Here is a 16,220-nt window from a genome sequence, read left to right on the forward strand (position 1 = left end):
CACTTTTTTTTTTTTTCATTGAGCATATATCTGTCATGAAGGAGGAGTCTGGAGCAGGAGCAGCATGACCTTAAGCATCTTGTGTTAGTTAATCAGTGCACATAAAAATAAACTCCTGTGCCTATAACAACATTTAATTCACTTCAGTAATACACTGTCAGCATACATCTGATCAGCATGCCATTCTCCTCAGATCTATAATTACTGTTTTCATAATGTAATTGTTGGTGCTTTTAAGATTGTAAGTGACAAATCAGAGCTTCGTGACATCCTCACTAAATGTACTAAATGCCTATTGTAAATGCTGTACAATATATTGATAGTATGATTAAACTGTCCAGGACTTACAAAGAGCTTGCTCTTGTACAGGTACTTGCTACGTCCGTTGGAGTCTTTAACTTCTTTGCTGAGGACCAGCGACATCTCAAAAAGAAAGAGATGTCGGTCACGACCCTTTCGGATCAGCGTCTTTGGATCCCAAACCTGGAAGGACTCCTGAAGAATCAACTCTCCCTGGGAGTCGATGTTTCCATCAAACCCTGAGGTTGTGCAGGGAAAAGGATGAAAGAGTCATTTAGGGGGAGTGATTTTGCGGCGTGTGTACAAACATGTTAGTGGGTGCCACTTGGAAGGAGGTTGAATGAAGTTGTTGCTGAGTCACAGCTGAGTAATTTGTGCAGACAGAAATGAAGGTGAGTGGTGTGTTAACATTTACAGCAGCAATGTGAAAGTTTGAAACATGAAACACTCAGCACATGTTAACATAGTTCCACAGGTGACTGCCAGTGATCCATGTGAGAGTTTCCATAAAGCAGAGGTACTTGTGTGTGTGTGTGTGTGTGTGTGTGTATGTGTGTGTTTGTATACCCACCATCCAGCATAGAGAGGTGCATGGCATCATTGGCTCTCTTGGGCACGCTGAGCATCACCTCAAGGCCGTCCTTGATCTCACCTTTACCCTCCTCACAGCATGTCAACAACTCCTACAAACGCAAACACACACACACACACGTAATAAGTGAAAAATGTTTAATCTGATAAAATAAGGAATGTTGCTGGACTAGATTGCCTTATTTTGAATCATTCTAAAAGCATGGGGTACCTTAAGAAGGAGCTGGTATTTAGTGATTCTCTGGACCGGTTTGATCAGGTAAGAAGAGATGGAGTTAGCAAGGCGGTGCCTTTGCTGGATTTCCTGTGGGTCAAAAAGGGAAAAAGACACTGCAGATGTTTGGTACTGAAAAACAATGTCAGCCATTGTCAATCCAAATATTTCAAAGGTCAAATATAAAATATATTACATCAAAATTCTCGGTATCGACTCCCTGGAAATGTATTCATGTCATAGTATAAAAAGGAGGGTATGGCTTATGAACAAGTGATTAGACATCAAGCATTGCCGTTATTGCTTACATCAAAGTAGGGCCCAGCATGTTCCAGGATGAGCTGAGTGGAGTCGGGTTTGTTCTTACAGTAGTTCACATACATCTGGAACTTATCGGCCTGGGAAGGAGATGTAAAATCACGGTTTTATGCACAAAGTGTCAAGGCACTGCACAACATATCAAGAACATGTGTAAGACTAAACAAGCAAATTACATTTTTCTTTTAATTCAATATTTAAACTTCAAGTGGCTGGATCATGATATAGAAGAGGAGCCTTTTAATCTGCTTTTATTTGGTTGATTTTCTTTCAAATTGTAGCACTTTGAGATATGCTTCAAAGAGCCTTATAAACAATTATTATAAAAACAACTTCTTACCCAGGTCACAAAGCAATGGCCAACATCCTCTGGCAGCTGCTCATATTTATCCAACTCCTTCAGGAAGATGCTGCACAGACGGGAAGATTTAAAAGGTTTTTAAAGGTATTCGTACACAACTTGACACATTTCACCTGAGTTGGTTGACGTTGATAACTGGTGTACTAACTTGTGATGAAACTCGTAGAGGTCCTGCATGTTCCCAAAGATGATGTGTTCCTTGTTAACAATACCAGGAGGGATCTCCTCCACGCCGCTGGTCATTTCCCACAGGTACGTCTGCACGAACACACACATGACAGAATATAACCAATGATGCAACCCTAAAAAATTTCCTTTTTCTCCTTATATTACTTATGTTCATCCCTTTATATGTTTTTTTACATGTACAGCACTTTGGTGAAATGAGGTTGTTTTAAGTGTGCTTGACGTGATTAAGTAAATCATCAACTTATTTATTGAGGATCGGGGGAAAAAAATCTAAACATGAAGCATGAAAAAAAAATGTTTGACTGAACCAAGAAAGAGTTTGAACTGAAAATCTATCAGTACAGTAAACATCACAGACTAAGATCAGAAAAACATTTAAAACAATCACAATGTGAGCAGTGGAGAGGATTTACTGTGGAAATATATATGTGTATATGTATATGTATATATGTGTATATATGTGTGTGTGTATATATATATATATATATATCTTTATATATATATACATAAATACATATATAATGTGCAGTGGGGTTGTTATAATACTTACATCCATACACTCCCGTAGGTCTCGGACATAGGCTTTCTCTGTTTGAATCAGCTCAGCCATTATAAATCTAAAATGACACAGAGACATGTGAAAGAGGATTTTGATGAACTTAATCAGGGTGTGTTACAGTAGAAAGGCAGTAACAGTCTGTTGCTGGATTTGGAAGCATCAAAAGGCCCGTACACGGCCTCCCCCCTCTGTAGGAATTTCCTCATAATCTAATTAGAATAAATGACTACAGATTTTCTTCCCAACATCAGGAACCCCTGAAACGTTTCGTGATAAGGAACATCCCGGCATCCTCTCTCACCCAGAATAGACTCCATTTGTTTACACACTTGATTGGATTTAAAGATTTAAATGTTCGCTGTATTGTGTTCATGTTCTCGGGGTGATTTAGCATTAATCTCCACATTGACACTCATCCCAACATTTTGAAATGAAAGCCTTGCTGCACTTATACATTTTAATGAGTCACAAAAACAAGATATTGTCACATTGGAATAAAATTACTGACATTTCCGCCCGAATACTTTTCCAGGCCTGTGTTAAAAAAAACAAAAAAACCTGTGATAGGGAACACCTACTCTTTCCTTCGCGCTGACTTCCTCTTCTCCTCGTTGAGTTCATGAGCAGCATCCCTCAGCTTGACCTCTGAACCCGGAGCGCTGGCCGGGATGATATCCAGTTGCAGCTCTTTACTCTGAAAAGGACACAGGGGGGGCTTTGATGTTTGCCTGTGACATGCTTTGTGTTCATTCACTACTCGGCACGACAATGTGTCATGATCTTGAATTCTGTTCGCACCCGTTTATTAAAACGCACCGCGGGGAGACGGAGCTTCAATGCAAACACAGTTATGTAACATCTTTCTACATCTGATCACCTGGGGAAATCATGTGTACTTCATATTAGAATCAAATAAAGTAGTTTGTATGGTTCTATTTATAACCATGAACATGATAAAAAAAACTCAAAACAAAAAGGTATTTCCTTTTAAGTATAGACCATGCCTTATGCCTTTCTGCTGTCTGTTATTGAAGAGCATAATCTCACGATTTAAATAAAGAGCAGATAAATAAAGTCTGCAAAAACACAAAAGGAAAAATAGACAGTTTTTGATCCGTGGGCAGCACTCACAGCTTTGTTGGAGTCGGAAGAAATGCCAAGCGCCGTTTCCAGGCAGGTACGATATTTGTCCATGCGGAGAGAGAAGTCCCTGTAGCGCTTGTCCACCGAGGATACCCATTTCTTTATCTCCAGGGCATGGGCGTGTCCCTTGTCACAAAACCCGTCGGCCAGCTGGATCAACAGCTTCACCCGCTCTTTGGTTTGCTGTCAATAGAGACACATTTAGGGAGGGGATGGAGAGAAAAAAGAGAGAGCCGAAATGAAGTAGTGACAGCGGAGGAAAGGTAGATACAAGAGAGACACAAAGGTGGAGAGAGAGAGAGAGAGAGAGAGAGAGAGAGAGAGTTAAAAATCAGTGTGTTGCTTGACGGACACAATAGCTTTTCTTTTACACAATAACAGTGACACAGCATTGAGGACAATACAGAGCCCTGGGAGTGGGCCTCATGGCAGAGCAGTGTGCAAACAGAAACACAGCTAAACACAGCAACATGAGAGTAGTGACAGACAAACGTGTGCTTTATTTTCTCCCAGCTTTCTTTTACACAGGAAATAAACAAACACACGTACCTTTGCTGTGATCTGGAAGTCTTCGTGCTCTTTTAGCAGCTCCTGTGTGTGATGAATGCTGGAGCCGGTGGATGTGTGTGTGGACAGGTAAAACTCCCCGGTGTCATGGATCCACTCCAGGGCCTGAGGACACAACCAATCGCAAGTGAGTATGTTCAGACTGCAGGGATTTTAGTGACACAATCTCACAAAGCCTTTCCCCCTGGATCAATAAAGTATCTATCTATCTATCTATCTATCTATCTATCTATCTATCTATCTATCTATCTATCTACATGGGTCAAGCTGTTCAACATCAAACTCTTAAAACTACAATACAAGTAAAGCCAAATTGAAGTTTGTGGTAATGCACATTGAAGGGGAAAAATAATTGACTGACGTTAAAATCGAAAGTCTTACTGTTAGAGATTTTGACTTGATTTATAACTTTTTTGGGGATAATCAGTCACTCCCTGCTAAGTGCTAAGGCTAGCTCTTTAGAATGTAGAATGCTAAATGGAGCCGCAAGAAATTCAGCCAGTCTCACTGATGAAGACTAAGCATGGAGACATTTAAAAAAAATAATTCTTTGAATTAGAAAACCAGAATCGTTTTGAATTGAAAAGAGATTCTCTGTCGAATGGTGACCCAAAGAATCGAAATCGACTTGAATCATGAGACACAAAGATTCCCAGCTCTAGTGTTACACGTATTTACATATCGTCCAATAATTAAGGTGGACTCTGTGTTTTAATTAATAACAGTTCAACTTCTAAAATGTACAGTGCTTTCCAATGTTCATTTTACCTTCAACTCTCAGTTTTTAAAGCTTTAAATACTCCAGGTTTTGGACTGGGGTTCCTAAACCTCAAGAATAAACCGCTGTGGAAAAATACACTTTTAAAAGGATGCTGTTGATTTGCACATTATGTGTATACACATAAAAAATGCACATCGAGGAAAATGACGTGAACTGACAGAGTACACCTTCCCTTCTCGTAGTTCCTTAGACATTGCAAAACGGGACTAAATAAAAATGTCCTACCGGCTGTGTACTGAAACCAGCAGAGGCAGCCAAAGCTGGTCCAGTCAAACTGTGACACCAGAAAGAGTTTTGGCCCTGGGGATAAAACCTGGATTGCCCTAGAATAGCCTTGTCCTAGAAACATCCATGATGTCATCTCCTGTATGATTTTATTAGACGAGTGCTTTGCTGCGTGCCTGGGCTGTACCATCCATTCGCCACAAGAGGGCGCATGGTACCTGTGTTTATACAGACTTTGATCTAACGCACAATCAGACTTTGGAGGCTGCACATTCTTGCTTGCTTGAAAATAAAGAATTCCGAGCAGTCCAAATTACATTTAAATAAAATACATTAGATTTCAGCTCAGTCTGTGAAATGTGAAGTGGTCTTCGGAGCAACTTTAAACCAGTGATATGCAAACTCTGTCTAAGTCACTTTGCCATAAAAAGACTGCTGATTAAATCCAAGTTTGATTGACAGGTTTGGAGTGTTCTTGTGACATGACCTATCAGAGGCTCTCGTACCATCCCCCCCCCAAAAAAACCCCAAAAATAAATAAAAAAATAAACATGTTTAAAATGTTGAGTACTGCCATGAGTGAAAGAAATGAGAGGTCGGAGACTTCTGTTTGGCACTGCTGTGTAATAAACATAGAGTTACATTTTTACTGGGCCACATAATGATAGCCGTCTTCAAGACCGCCGTTGTAAATGCCTGCCAGCTTACATCATTTCCAGTATATTTGAAATGTATCATTATAAAGAAAAACACAGACTGCTTGAAACAGAGCGACAAATTCAGATTGAAGTAGCAGCTGTTAGCTAACCGACATAAGACCAACTTGCTTATTTATTTCCAGATCAATCAGGAGCAATGTGTCTCACGGGAAAGGGGGCTTCTTTCTGCTCCTTCTGTATGTAGTGTATTGAATGACACATGCAGGTCAATCTGCTCAGTCTTATCTCACAGCATACACAGTAATAAGCACACACCTGCTTTGCGCTGCGTTCAAACACAACATATTGCTGGCACTGGTCCAGCCTCCGTTTCCTCATTGTCCAGAAGTGGAGAACTCGATTCTCTCTCTGCAGCAGCTCATTCAAAATATCTGAAGAGACAGCAGATGAAAGAAGTTTTGAGACTTTTATTTCTGAAGGTCTGTTTCGTACAGCGACATGACAACCACCCGAAGTTACGGTTTTGGAAAATGAAATAAGAAAGGAAAAGGACGTCTCAGAATCAGCTTCATAAATGACAAGATGTAGGAATGGTGTAAGGCATGTACTTACTCTTAACCTGAGTCTCTGGAGCTTTGACGTGGGACAACATGCCGGGCATGTTCACACTGTTCCTGTGCAGATACTTTAAGAAGACGTCGGCGTTGCGTCTGGCTAACGTACACGCCTGTTAAAGTGACCAATAAGAACAGATGTTCATTACTGATTCAATAATAAAAGCACTTGTGTGGTGACATGTTCTCTATGGTAAATATACATTGAAAATACATTCTTACCTTGAGGAAAGCCTCCTTCTGCTCCAGATGTTTGCTGATCATTGGAGTGACGTGATCTGATTCACTGTTTGGGCCCAGTTTATCAGCACCGCCACACCAGTCTTCTTCTCTCTTGTACTCCTGCTCCAGGCTCTCTAACACGCTGCACACCTGAGACATAGATTAAACAAAATTAAAAAAAACCTTGTTTAAGGCATTACTGGCTTTTTTGTAATCCCATACTGCAGGCACTAGATTTCCAAGTCTGATTTTTGCAGAAAGTAATTCCTATAATCCCTTTTTTTTTTTGGTTTTAAATAATTTTATCTCACTCCTGTTTTAAGATTATCTAGTGCATCTAAAAACCTGTGTAAGTCAGCGACTTGATCTCCTTAAATATGCTTAAGCACACCTGTTCAGAGGTCTTGTAGAAGGCCACAGATGCATTGACAAGTTTGAGTCGGTCCTCCATCTTCAGCATCAGCTGCTGCCAGTGGTCCGCCACCTTCAGGACAAAATAAAGAAATTAGTTTCTTGCAAAAGAAACCGCCCTGTCTATATTGCTAATCATATATATTGTATAGCACACAATCATAAAAGATGGATACCTTTTCTGCACAGTCCCTGATCATATCCATGTCATAGTGGTTTGCCTGGAGTAAGGCCTCAGCTTTCTGCTGTACCTGCAGAGCACTCTGATGGGTTTTCTGCGTGGGAGATAAGGGGAAGATAAAAACAAACAATGAAATTCACGAGTTATATGATTCTCTATATATCACAATGATTGCTTTGAAAACAAGAGCCCAGCTGCCTGTTGTCCCTGCAGGCCAGTTTGGTGGAGGGTGAAGTAAAGGCTAAATAAATAAAAGTAGCGTCTGATTATAGCTGTGTTACAAAGATTGTCCTGGAGTGAGAATTCTGGAGTAGAAATGAGACTAAAAAAAAAAAAGAAGAAGAAAAAAAAAAAGAACTGTCTGGTGATTTCTGTCAAAAGGGTTAGCCTGCAGGACAACTTGGACTCCCTTCTGGACTATAGGGAGGGGAAGATAAGGAGACAAATGAAGGATTTTCTGCAACCAATGGCGATGTCTGCAGGGTACGGTCAGGAGGGAAGCTTTCCATATCCCTCGCTCTTTTGTCACCACACAGGGAATGCAGTTATGCTACGAGTATTAAAATTCAAGTCTCATGTTGATAACAATCATAAACATGGCTTTCTTCTGAGTGTGCGTCATTGTGTTTGTGTGCATGTGTGTGAGAGTGAGTGAATGTGAGCTCTGCAGAAGTAGGTCAGGTACAGGCCTGCGTTAGAGTGAGACGGGCGAGATAGAGTTCAAAGAAAATTCCCCCCGCATAATCAGTGCTTAAGAGAAACAGGAAATAAAAAAAAAAAAAGAGAGGTGAGGTGAGATAGAAGAAAGAGAGAGGTGGAAATATCAGTTATTCATAATTCCAATTCATGTGCGACTTGTGAGCAGGAGAAGGGGAGGCGCGTACGAATATCCTGAGAAGAATTTTAAAAGGCAAAAGGTTGAACGGAGAGTAGTGGTAAAACATGAGAGGAAAGCGTAGAGGAAAAAAAAATGAAGCATGAAAAGAGGAATCGACACAAACATGATGAAAGGAAGGACGAGGAAAAATAAAAGTCAAGGAAGAATGAGGGGGAAAAAAATTGTGAGTTAAAGTAAAAGCGCTCATGGACTTCATAATGTTGTTATAAAACGTTCATAAACAAAGAGACTGAAAGGAAGCATGAAAAGTAAAGGGACATTTTTTTTCCATTCCATTTTTACATTTTTACCTCTATTGCATGTTGGAATTGTTCATGTTCCTTCTGCAGCTGCTCAGCCTCTTGTAATGAACTAGCTGTGATCAGACCGGCGTTCAGCATGGACTCGCCGTTACGGATCCAACCCAGAACCTGAAACACACACAAAGCGAAGATGAAGACACACAATACTGTTATTGTTCCCTTTTTTCATTTTAATGTACTTTCACTGTCAACTATAACTCTAATATCCTCTGTGCAACACCTTTACTATTTTATTGGTCTCATCTCATAAGTTGTTTTTCATTGCTTCTTCTTAAACGTTGGCACCTTGTATCACACACATTACACACACACACACACACACACCTGGACTTGCAATAAATCCCATTTGCTCATTTTTTTGTTGGCCTACTTCTCGCCATAGGCTATGTTAAACACAGTCTTGTCACAAATACACCGCCCTCTCTCTCTGTATGTCTCTCTCTGACTCAGCAGGCACACCTGCTGTGTGGGTGATGAGCTGAACTGCAACTAAAGCCTCGCTGTAAAAGTGATGATGCAACACAAGTCTGACTCTTGCTTTTACAGGCCTATCTTTCCACTGCACTTGCATTGACCCCAGGCAGGACAAGTATGAATATTGGAGGAGCTTTATGTGCATATGACGAAAAAAAAAAAACTCTCATGCATGGACAACTAGGAGCAGGAAGAGTGCTAAAGATTCCATATTCGATTCAGTAGTGGGGCATGGTATACAGTCGCCTAAGACTTAAACAGATACGGTATTATACAGTGCCTTTAAAAGTGACAGAAATAAACTGTACTTACACTGCTTAATCTTTGTTATAATCCCTTTTTTGGGGGGCTATAATCCCTTGTATGAAAGTATGCCATTTTACAATTACACAGAGAACTCATATCTAACCAGTGCCCATCTCCCAGTTTGGGATCTTTGAAGCCATCCTAAAGGCAAAAAAACACAAATAAAAGCTGAAGGGACATGCTGATCTCCAGGGTTGGACATCAATGAACAGATCACTAGCTGAATTACACAAACCAAAACTATGTATGCCAAGAAAACACTGCCTCTCGTTGGGTAGATAAAACCAGCATCTTACTGCCATCACATCACTGTCATACTGTCTGCAATTCTAAATTCCATGCATTTATTGTTCATATCCTTATACTTGACTCGGTTTCATGTTTGTCCAAAGAATGCAGAATTTGTCATTTATCATAGAGCAACTTGAACCACATAGCTTGATGATATTAAGCTGCACCGATATGATTACAGGCCTCGCTATGAAAAGTGTCCCTATGTTTGTTTTGATTCAAACATCAACAGGCTCCACTTCAAAACACAAACACTCGCTTTGAATTTATCCTTCCGCTAAATGAATATCGTGAGAGAATCCCTAGCTGACGTCCTCTGTTTTCGCTGACGCAACACCAGCTTAGAAATCTCTTTGCCTCCCTATCATGCCGGATTCTGTCTGGCCCATTTATCGTCTATTGCTCTGAATTTCTCTGTGTCTTTAAAGCTTGGCTGAACATCCAACCATACTGTATCGCTCTGACTATTCCCCAAAGTCAGAGGGCGATACACACATAGAAGAAACATAAGTGAGAAAGAAAGAGAGGAGGCAGAAATGTTGTTGACACAGGGTGAGTCATCCACACATGATCATGTACAGACAGAACATACCTTACAGGCTGTTAAAAACGCAACACTCTGTGTTATATCATCATTGTATAAATGTGAGAGTGACTTTCAATATATCAATTTAATACAGGTTTTAGTGGAAGAAGCTTTTTTTTCCCAAAATGATGCACATGTGATTATTTAAATGTAAGCACAGTATGAGCTCTGTATTCCCTTTAAACATCTCATCACCATGTGCAATGCTTTTTGTCAGAGCTAAAAAAAAAGCAAAGCTCCTGTTTTTTTAAGAGTGCTTTCAAAATCCAGCCACCATCACCAGATCACTGCTGCACTGTTGTCTTTTCTTTTTTTAAACTCTCTACGTCCTGGTTTTATTCAGTCCTGTACCTGTTTGACTTCAGCCTGCAGATGTCTTAACTGGACACACTGCTCCAGGTGTCTCCTGTGCTGCTCAGCCGCCAAGTCCAACTCCTGCTGCTTCTCGTGCAGAAACTCAAGCAGGTCCTGGACCCGCGTAGCCATGTCCACATCTCTGTCGCACAGCAGCTCCACGCCTGCAAACAAAAACGTTAAAAGAAATTACAGATGAAATTTGCTCTTCAATTGTGTCTTTTATTCCAGGTTTCACACTCAAACATCACTTATTCTTGCAAAAAAAAAAAAAAAAAAAAAAAGTTAAAATATGCATTCCATGAATGCATTCTGTGTTACCTGCATTTTAGAGATTAGCAATAGCTGGATGAGTCTAGAATATATAGCGGTTAAATTTTTTATGGGGGACAGATTACATTTTTCATAACATAGAGCCTAGCAGAAAGTGAACCGCTGATCTTGTGGAAGGCATTTTCTGCACAGACCCTTTATGAAAAATGTAGCATTAGCATAATCTTTACTCACATTTTAGCCCTGCATTCCATAACAGCATTGTGTTCCAGATGCAGTGGGAGGCAAAAGGCTGACCCTGGTAAAAATAATAGTCCTCACATAGGCTTCGGTGGAAGTGATTGCATATCTACTGCTGTTAAAAAAGCCATGAAGCTAGCTATAGCAGAGTAGCTGTCTCACTGCAGATTTTAACGTGAATCAGTTGGATTTGTACTCTGACAATCTCTGTGGTGGAACGTTAAAACAATCCAGGAGGCGTGGTTTTCTCAAAATGTGCCCTTCTGCGTGTGTTTTAAAGGTTTAAACCAACTGTGAACATGACTCTTGCGGATTAAGAGGCAAAATCTGCTTGGTAAAGACAGATGTGTCTCCCAATCCCTCCTCCTCTTTGCCTTCACCCTACTTTTCCTTTTATTCCAATTTCGTTCCCACTCATTCACTCCTGACCTCTCCTGGAGCCACCATTCTCCCTTTCAAAACGCACTCGGATAAACCAACAGGCACGCAATCTTACTCCTAAGTGTCTGCTATTTTGTTTACTCCTAGAAGCTGAATCTTTACAATTACATGTCAAATTACCATCAGTTTGTTGATTGACAGATTCTAGAGCTAAAGTGCGAGAAATACTGCTCCTCTGCGATGTGTGCATGTGCAATAGTAACAACACGGGATATGCAATGTCAAAAAACAAACAAACTGAATCCCAGTTGCAGACTATGTTTTAACTTCTTCATAGAAAAAGATTTTTCATCTAACTGTAAAAATTCACACCTCCCTGCTTCTATAAACTAATGATGTTGGCTGGAAGAGTTCATTTACGTGCTTGGCATTTGACTGAATGTATTCCCCCTCAGCTTGGTGCTTGTTAGCGCTGTAGCAAGATATGGTGACCGCTAACAGCGCTAATGTGCAGATACAGTAAGTGTTAACTTTAAGCAGAACATCTGCAGTGCACACACAGTGTGAGTCACATGCGATTCAGCCCTTCTGCAGCTCGTGCCTTTTGTCTTCTCTCACTTACCAGACGCCTGCACCTCTGTGACATACTGCAGCAGCTCTTGTCCTTGGTGAATGACGTCAAACGTGAGGTTGTTCATGGTAAGCGCCTTGTCTGCGTGGTGCTGTAGCCTCTGCTCAGCCAGCGTCAGGTCCTCGGTGTCAAAGTCACTCATCTGCTGGGACAGCTCCTCGTTCCATGACTCCAGGTCTGAGATTATCTGAGAGAGTTTGTGGAGGAGAAAAGAGGACGACTGGTGAATTAAGAAATAATACGAGTGGAAAAAGTCGTTCAACCCTTTCAAGAATAAATCTCTAAAATCTGCTCACACTTGATGATCTGAATGAAAAACGTAGGGAGAGAAAGATTTTATGAGGTTATGTGTGACAAAAGTTAGAGCCCTTTAACTATCCATAAAATGTCATGATTAATAGGATTCTTAAGCACCAAGTCAGACAGTAAAATAGCTGTAACCCTAAGCTACCTGCCATAATAACAGATAGCATATTACAGTGATGAGGCATGGCTGGTAAAGCAGATGAAGTGAGGTGTCGGTGCTTGTCTCTGACGGCCCACACAGACTGAATCATGATACCAGGAGCACCTTGAATCTGGCACCATGCAGCCCTGTTGTCAATTTGTTATTCACTTTTAAGCAAATTTAGGAATTTCTGGTCAACACTTCTTTTAAGGACCAGCGGACCACTTGTAAAAAGCAAACTGTGTAAACGCAAACTGTATTGAATGACCATGATGTCCTTTGTCATGGTATGGAGAAGATGACTAGATTTCTGATGTCAGCCTTTTAGCAAAGCATTGGAAAGTGAACCATATTTTGTTGGTAACAATTTGGGACTCCAATAGACTTCACCGGCCTTTAACTAGGATCTGGTGCTATGGTATAAAAATATATCTTTATGTCGGATGAACCTGCAAGATTTACTGTAGAGTTATGAGGCCCGAACAGATCAGATATCAACAGTCATGTTCAGACTGCTCACGTCAGTAGCAAGTCATGACGGAAACTACTTCAGTTTCATGGGTGAAAGTTTAAAGTTCCCCATTCTGAGCCTACAGTCAGTCCCATTTTCAGCTGCTCAGTGACCTTCTGAACCAATGTAAAGAATGTGACCATTTGAAACGTGTGGCATTACCACATTGCCCTGACAACTGTAATTCTGACAGTTACATGAAAGGTATGGGAATATGTCAGGCAGTCACCCCTATCAGTGGTTAAATTTGAACCTGCGTTCACAAATGAAAAAATGAGTTGTTTTTGCAGCTGTCCTCGTCAGTTCAGAGACTGCTTTATTCTACAGAAGACGTCAATGAAAAGGAGAAAAAAAAGAACAAGATATTCTTCGGCTGAGCAATTTTAAATGTCACTGTCTTTTTGTATATAATGAAGTGAACTGCTAAGATTTGGTATTTTTTTGGTATGCTCTTATTTTGGTAATGCTTGTTTCACAGTAACATTTCAACAGAAAATGCTGCTTTATGTGTTCATAAAAATCTGTTTTCTATAAGATTCTAGAATTAGGAACACGGAATTCATTTAAAAATAGCTTAAAATAAAACACCAGTAGAAGATTTTATTGTTTCCGTCGCAGGTTGTGCAACTAAAGACAGACTTGAACTTTTCTCAAGAGGTAATTTGGCCTTTAAAATAACACATTTAAGTCATGCGTAGAGAAGCATACTAAGCTACTCAACTGAGCTATTAGAAGAATAGCTTGCCTTTAGTTCTTTCACTAATGTCTTAGACATAGCAGGGCGAAGGTTACAAACTGGATCTCCTGGATGAAGTTCAATATATTTGAATATACAGTATGTAGCAGCAAAGTCAGCATCATCAAAGGGTACAACTTATTTCTTTGTGAAAAAGATTTTACTTAGCCTCTTTTCTCTCACTTAGAAAAGCATTCTTGCTTTGTGACAGGGTACTCCTGGATTTTTGGATTCACACAAATACTTCTCCGAGGCCCAGAACACAAAGTTACCTTGGAAGAATAAATTAAACTCTTTAACTGATAAGAGAACTCTCTAATACTGGCAACTAAGTAGAAACTTACCAGAGATTCATTAGCACTCTGCTCTCCTCTTCTCTTACAGTTGAGTAAAATGCCCTCAGTGTGCAAAAAGACCATTTCCATCAACTAGAAACACTGAACATAAACTAACAGAGAAGAAGTCTCCTGTTTGACCGCCTCTTTTTTTTTTTTTTTTTTTTTTCTCTCTCTGTGGCGTGCCGGGAAAAGGGCTTATAGAAGAGAGGAAAACATTGTGAGCTGACTGTATCACTCACTTCAACACATGTTCTCACCTTAGAAACACACCCCCAATAAGTGCTGAGAGGGAGTGTCACAGTACGTGTGTGTGTGTGTGTGTGTGTGTGTGTGTGCGTGCGCGTGCGTGTGTGTGTGAGGACAGGGAGTGGAGGGAATAAATGCCTCCTCCACCCATGTTCCTGCACTGGCACTGTGTCATATTAATCCTTGGTGAGCGTTTGTGTGTGTGTGTGTGTGTGTGTGTGTGTGTGTGTGTGTGTGTGTGTGTGTGTGTGCGTGTGTGTGTAGATTTCAGTGTTCAACACGAGAGATTAGCAGATTCAAGAACCATTCGCTGACTTCACATGCAGAGCTACTGTGAGACTTATCTGTTCATTAAGACTTACAACAAAGACACAAAAGACTTTAAACCGACCACAGAATAGATATTAGCACATAGCTGAGCATCGTTCACGTGAAGAAAAAAAGCACACTTCTACCCATGTGCAATCTGCAGTTTATGGACATTTCACACAGATTCTTCTGTTAAATAGATTACATCACCTTTAAAAAGTTATCCGCCTAGTTTGAGCATGTTTGTGTTTTGAACGTCATTATTTAGCATTATCTGCGATTAAAGCAAACAAAAGGTGCTTTGCCCAAAATTATGTAAAGCGCAAAAACAAGTTCAACAGGAACTACAACAACTAACTGATTCTGAATCGGGTTGCAATTTTAGTGTGCAACAATGCTAACACAAACTATTAGCATGAAGCAGAACAAATTGCAATAGCTGTTAGCAGTGTCATTGTTTACAGGTAAAAACCAAAGTGTTGACCAAAGAATGTGACCATTTGAAACGTGTGGCATTACCACATTGCCCTGACAACTGTAATTCTGACAGTTACATGAAAGGTATGGGAATATGTCAGGCAGTCACCCCTTCTTCTTCTTTTTTTTTTTTTTTAAACTGATAATGGTGAGCTGACAATTTGGGGGATTGAGTGATTATAAATTACCAGAGGAGCATTACATTCTGTAACACAGTTTAAGGCTCCATATGCAGAAGATGATTCGAACAGAACCACCAAACGGGATGCTCATTGTGGTGTTGGAGGTAAAGTCAGATCTTTGTCGTCTGAAAGGATCTGTTTAAACTTTCACCTTCTGATGGAGCAGCATCACACTAGTTATGTTTGACTTACATCATCAGGGCACTATGCATATCTGTACCTGATTTCATGAAAACTTCCTTATTTCTAGGTTTTCTGTCTGGCCCATACAGGCTGACACTTACACTGTACACGTACACTTACACACTTACTTGACACTGTAATCCTTAGAGCTGAGCTGCTGCTAGCATGGTTTAAAATTCATTATTTTATACAAAAGGACGGAATGATGCAATTACTATGGAAAACCATTTCCATAACCAGACACAGACATATTTGCATGACGATAAGCCAGAGTCTCCGCTGTAGGTTTTTGCTTCCACAGTGACTGAATCGGATTCATCTGTCAACACTGCAATCCAAACTGCAATCTCTAAACTAATCGTATACCACACTGACAACACCATAAACAACTCCTTGAACCTTTCTCTAAAAAGAGCAGCCATCGTATCAGAGCACCAGCTGAGAAAAGCATTCTCTTTCACAGTGGGGCGATGACGATTTAGTGGATACAAGGGTAGCCAAATGTGTTTGGAGAGGGGGAAAAGGCCGGTATGAGTCAGAGTATGAGATGTGTCAAGTGGACTAAATACTTTTCTATTGAAGCACAAGGGAGAGTGTTGCTGTGAATGGTTTCTGAATCTCTATGTTTGAAATGGTTTATCAGATCAAAGTCACAGATATTATGTTTGTTTGCAACATGTAACTTAATACTTTTAAAATTTGAAAAAAAAAAAAAAAGC

At 40.3% G+C, this 16,220-nt stretch overlaps 1 protein-coding gene across 8 annotated transcripts in view; it reads right to left on the minus strand.

Annotated features, from left to right (window-relative positions):
* Positions 1-16,220, minus strand: part of triob (trio Rho guanine nucleotide exchange factor b) — a 115,004-nt gene that overhangs the window by 39,690 nt on the left and 59,094 nt on the right. For all 8 annotated transcript variants that reach the window (XM_079343749.1, XM_079343746.1, XM_079343744.1 and 5 more), the window contains 18 exons: positions 12,063-12,258; positions 10,544-10,710; positions 8,524-8,643; positions 7,331-7,429; positions 7,135-7,227; positions 6,744-6,893; positions 6,520-6,634; positions 6,223-6,338; positions 4,225-4,347; positions 3,664-3,858; positions 3,111-3,226; positions 2,524-2,590; positions 1,933-2,042; positions 1,764-1,833; positions 1,414-1,503; positions 1,103-1,195; positions 872-983; positions 349-539 (listed from right to left, as the gene is read on the minus strand). In XM_079343749.1, the coding sequence (XP_079199875.1) occupies positions 349-539; positions 872-983; positions 1,103-1,195; positions 1,414-1,503; positions 1,764-1,833; positions 1,933-2,042; positions 2,524-2,590; positions 3,111-3,226; positions 3,664-3,858; positions 4,225-4,347; positions 6,223-6,338; positions 6,520-6,634; positions 6,744-6,893; positions 7,135-7,227; positions 7,331-7,429; positions 8,524-8,643; positions 10,544-10,710; positions 12,063-12,258 (2,223 nt within the window). The remainder of the gene's footprint in view (positions 1-348; positions 540-871; positions 984-1,102; positions 1,196-1,413; positions 1,504-1,763; positions 1,834-1,932; positions 2,043-2,523; positions 2,591-3,110; positions 3,227-3,663; positions 3,859-4,224; positions 4,348-6,222; positions 6,339-6,519; positions 6,635-6,743; positions 6,894-7,134; positions 7,228-7,330; positions 7,430-8,523; positions 8,644-10,543; positions 10,711-12,062; positions 12,259-16,220) is intronic.

Source organism: Symphodus melops (assembly GCF_947650265.1).
Source record: "Symphodus melops genome assembly, chromosome: 5".
Classification (NCBI taxonomy): Eukaryota; Metazoa; Chordata; class Actinopteri; order Labriformes; family Labridae; genus Symphodus; species Symphodus melops.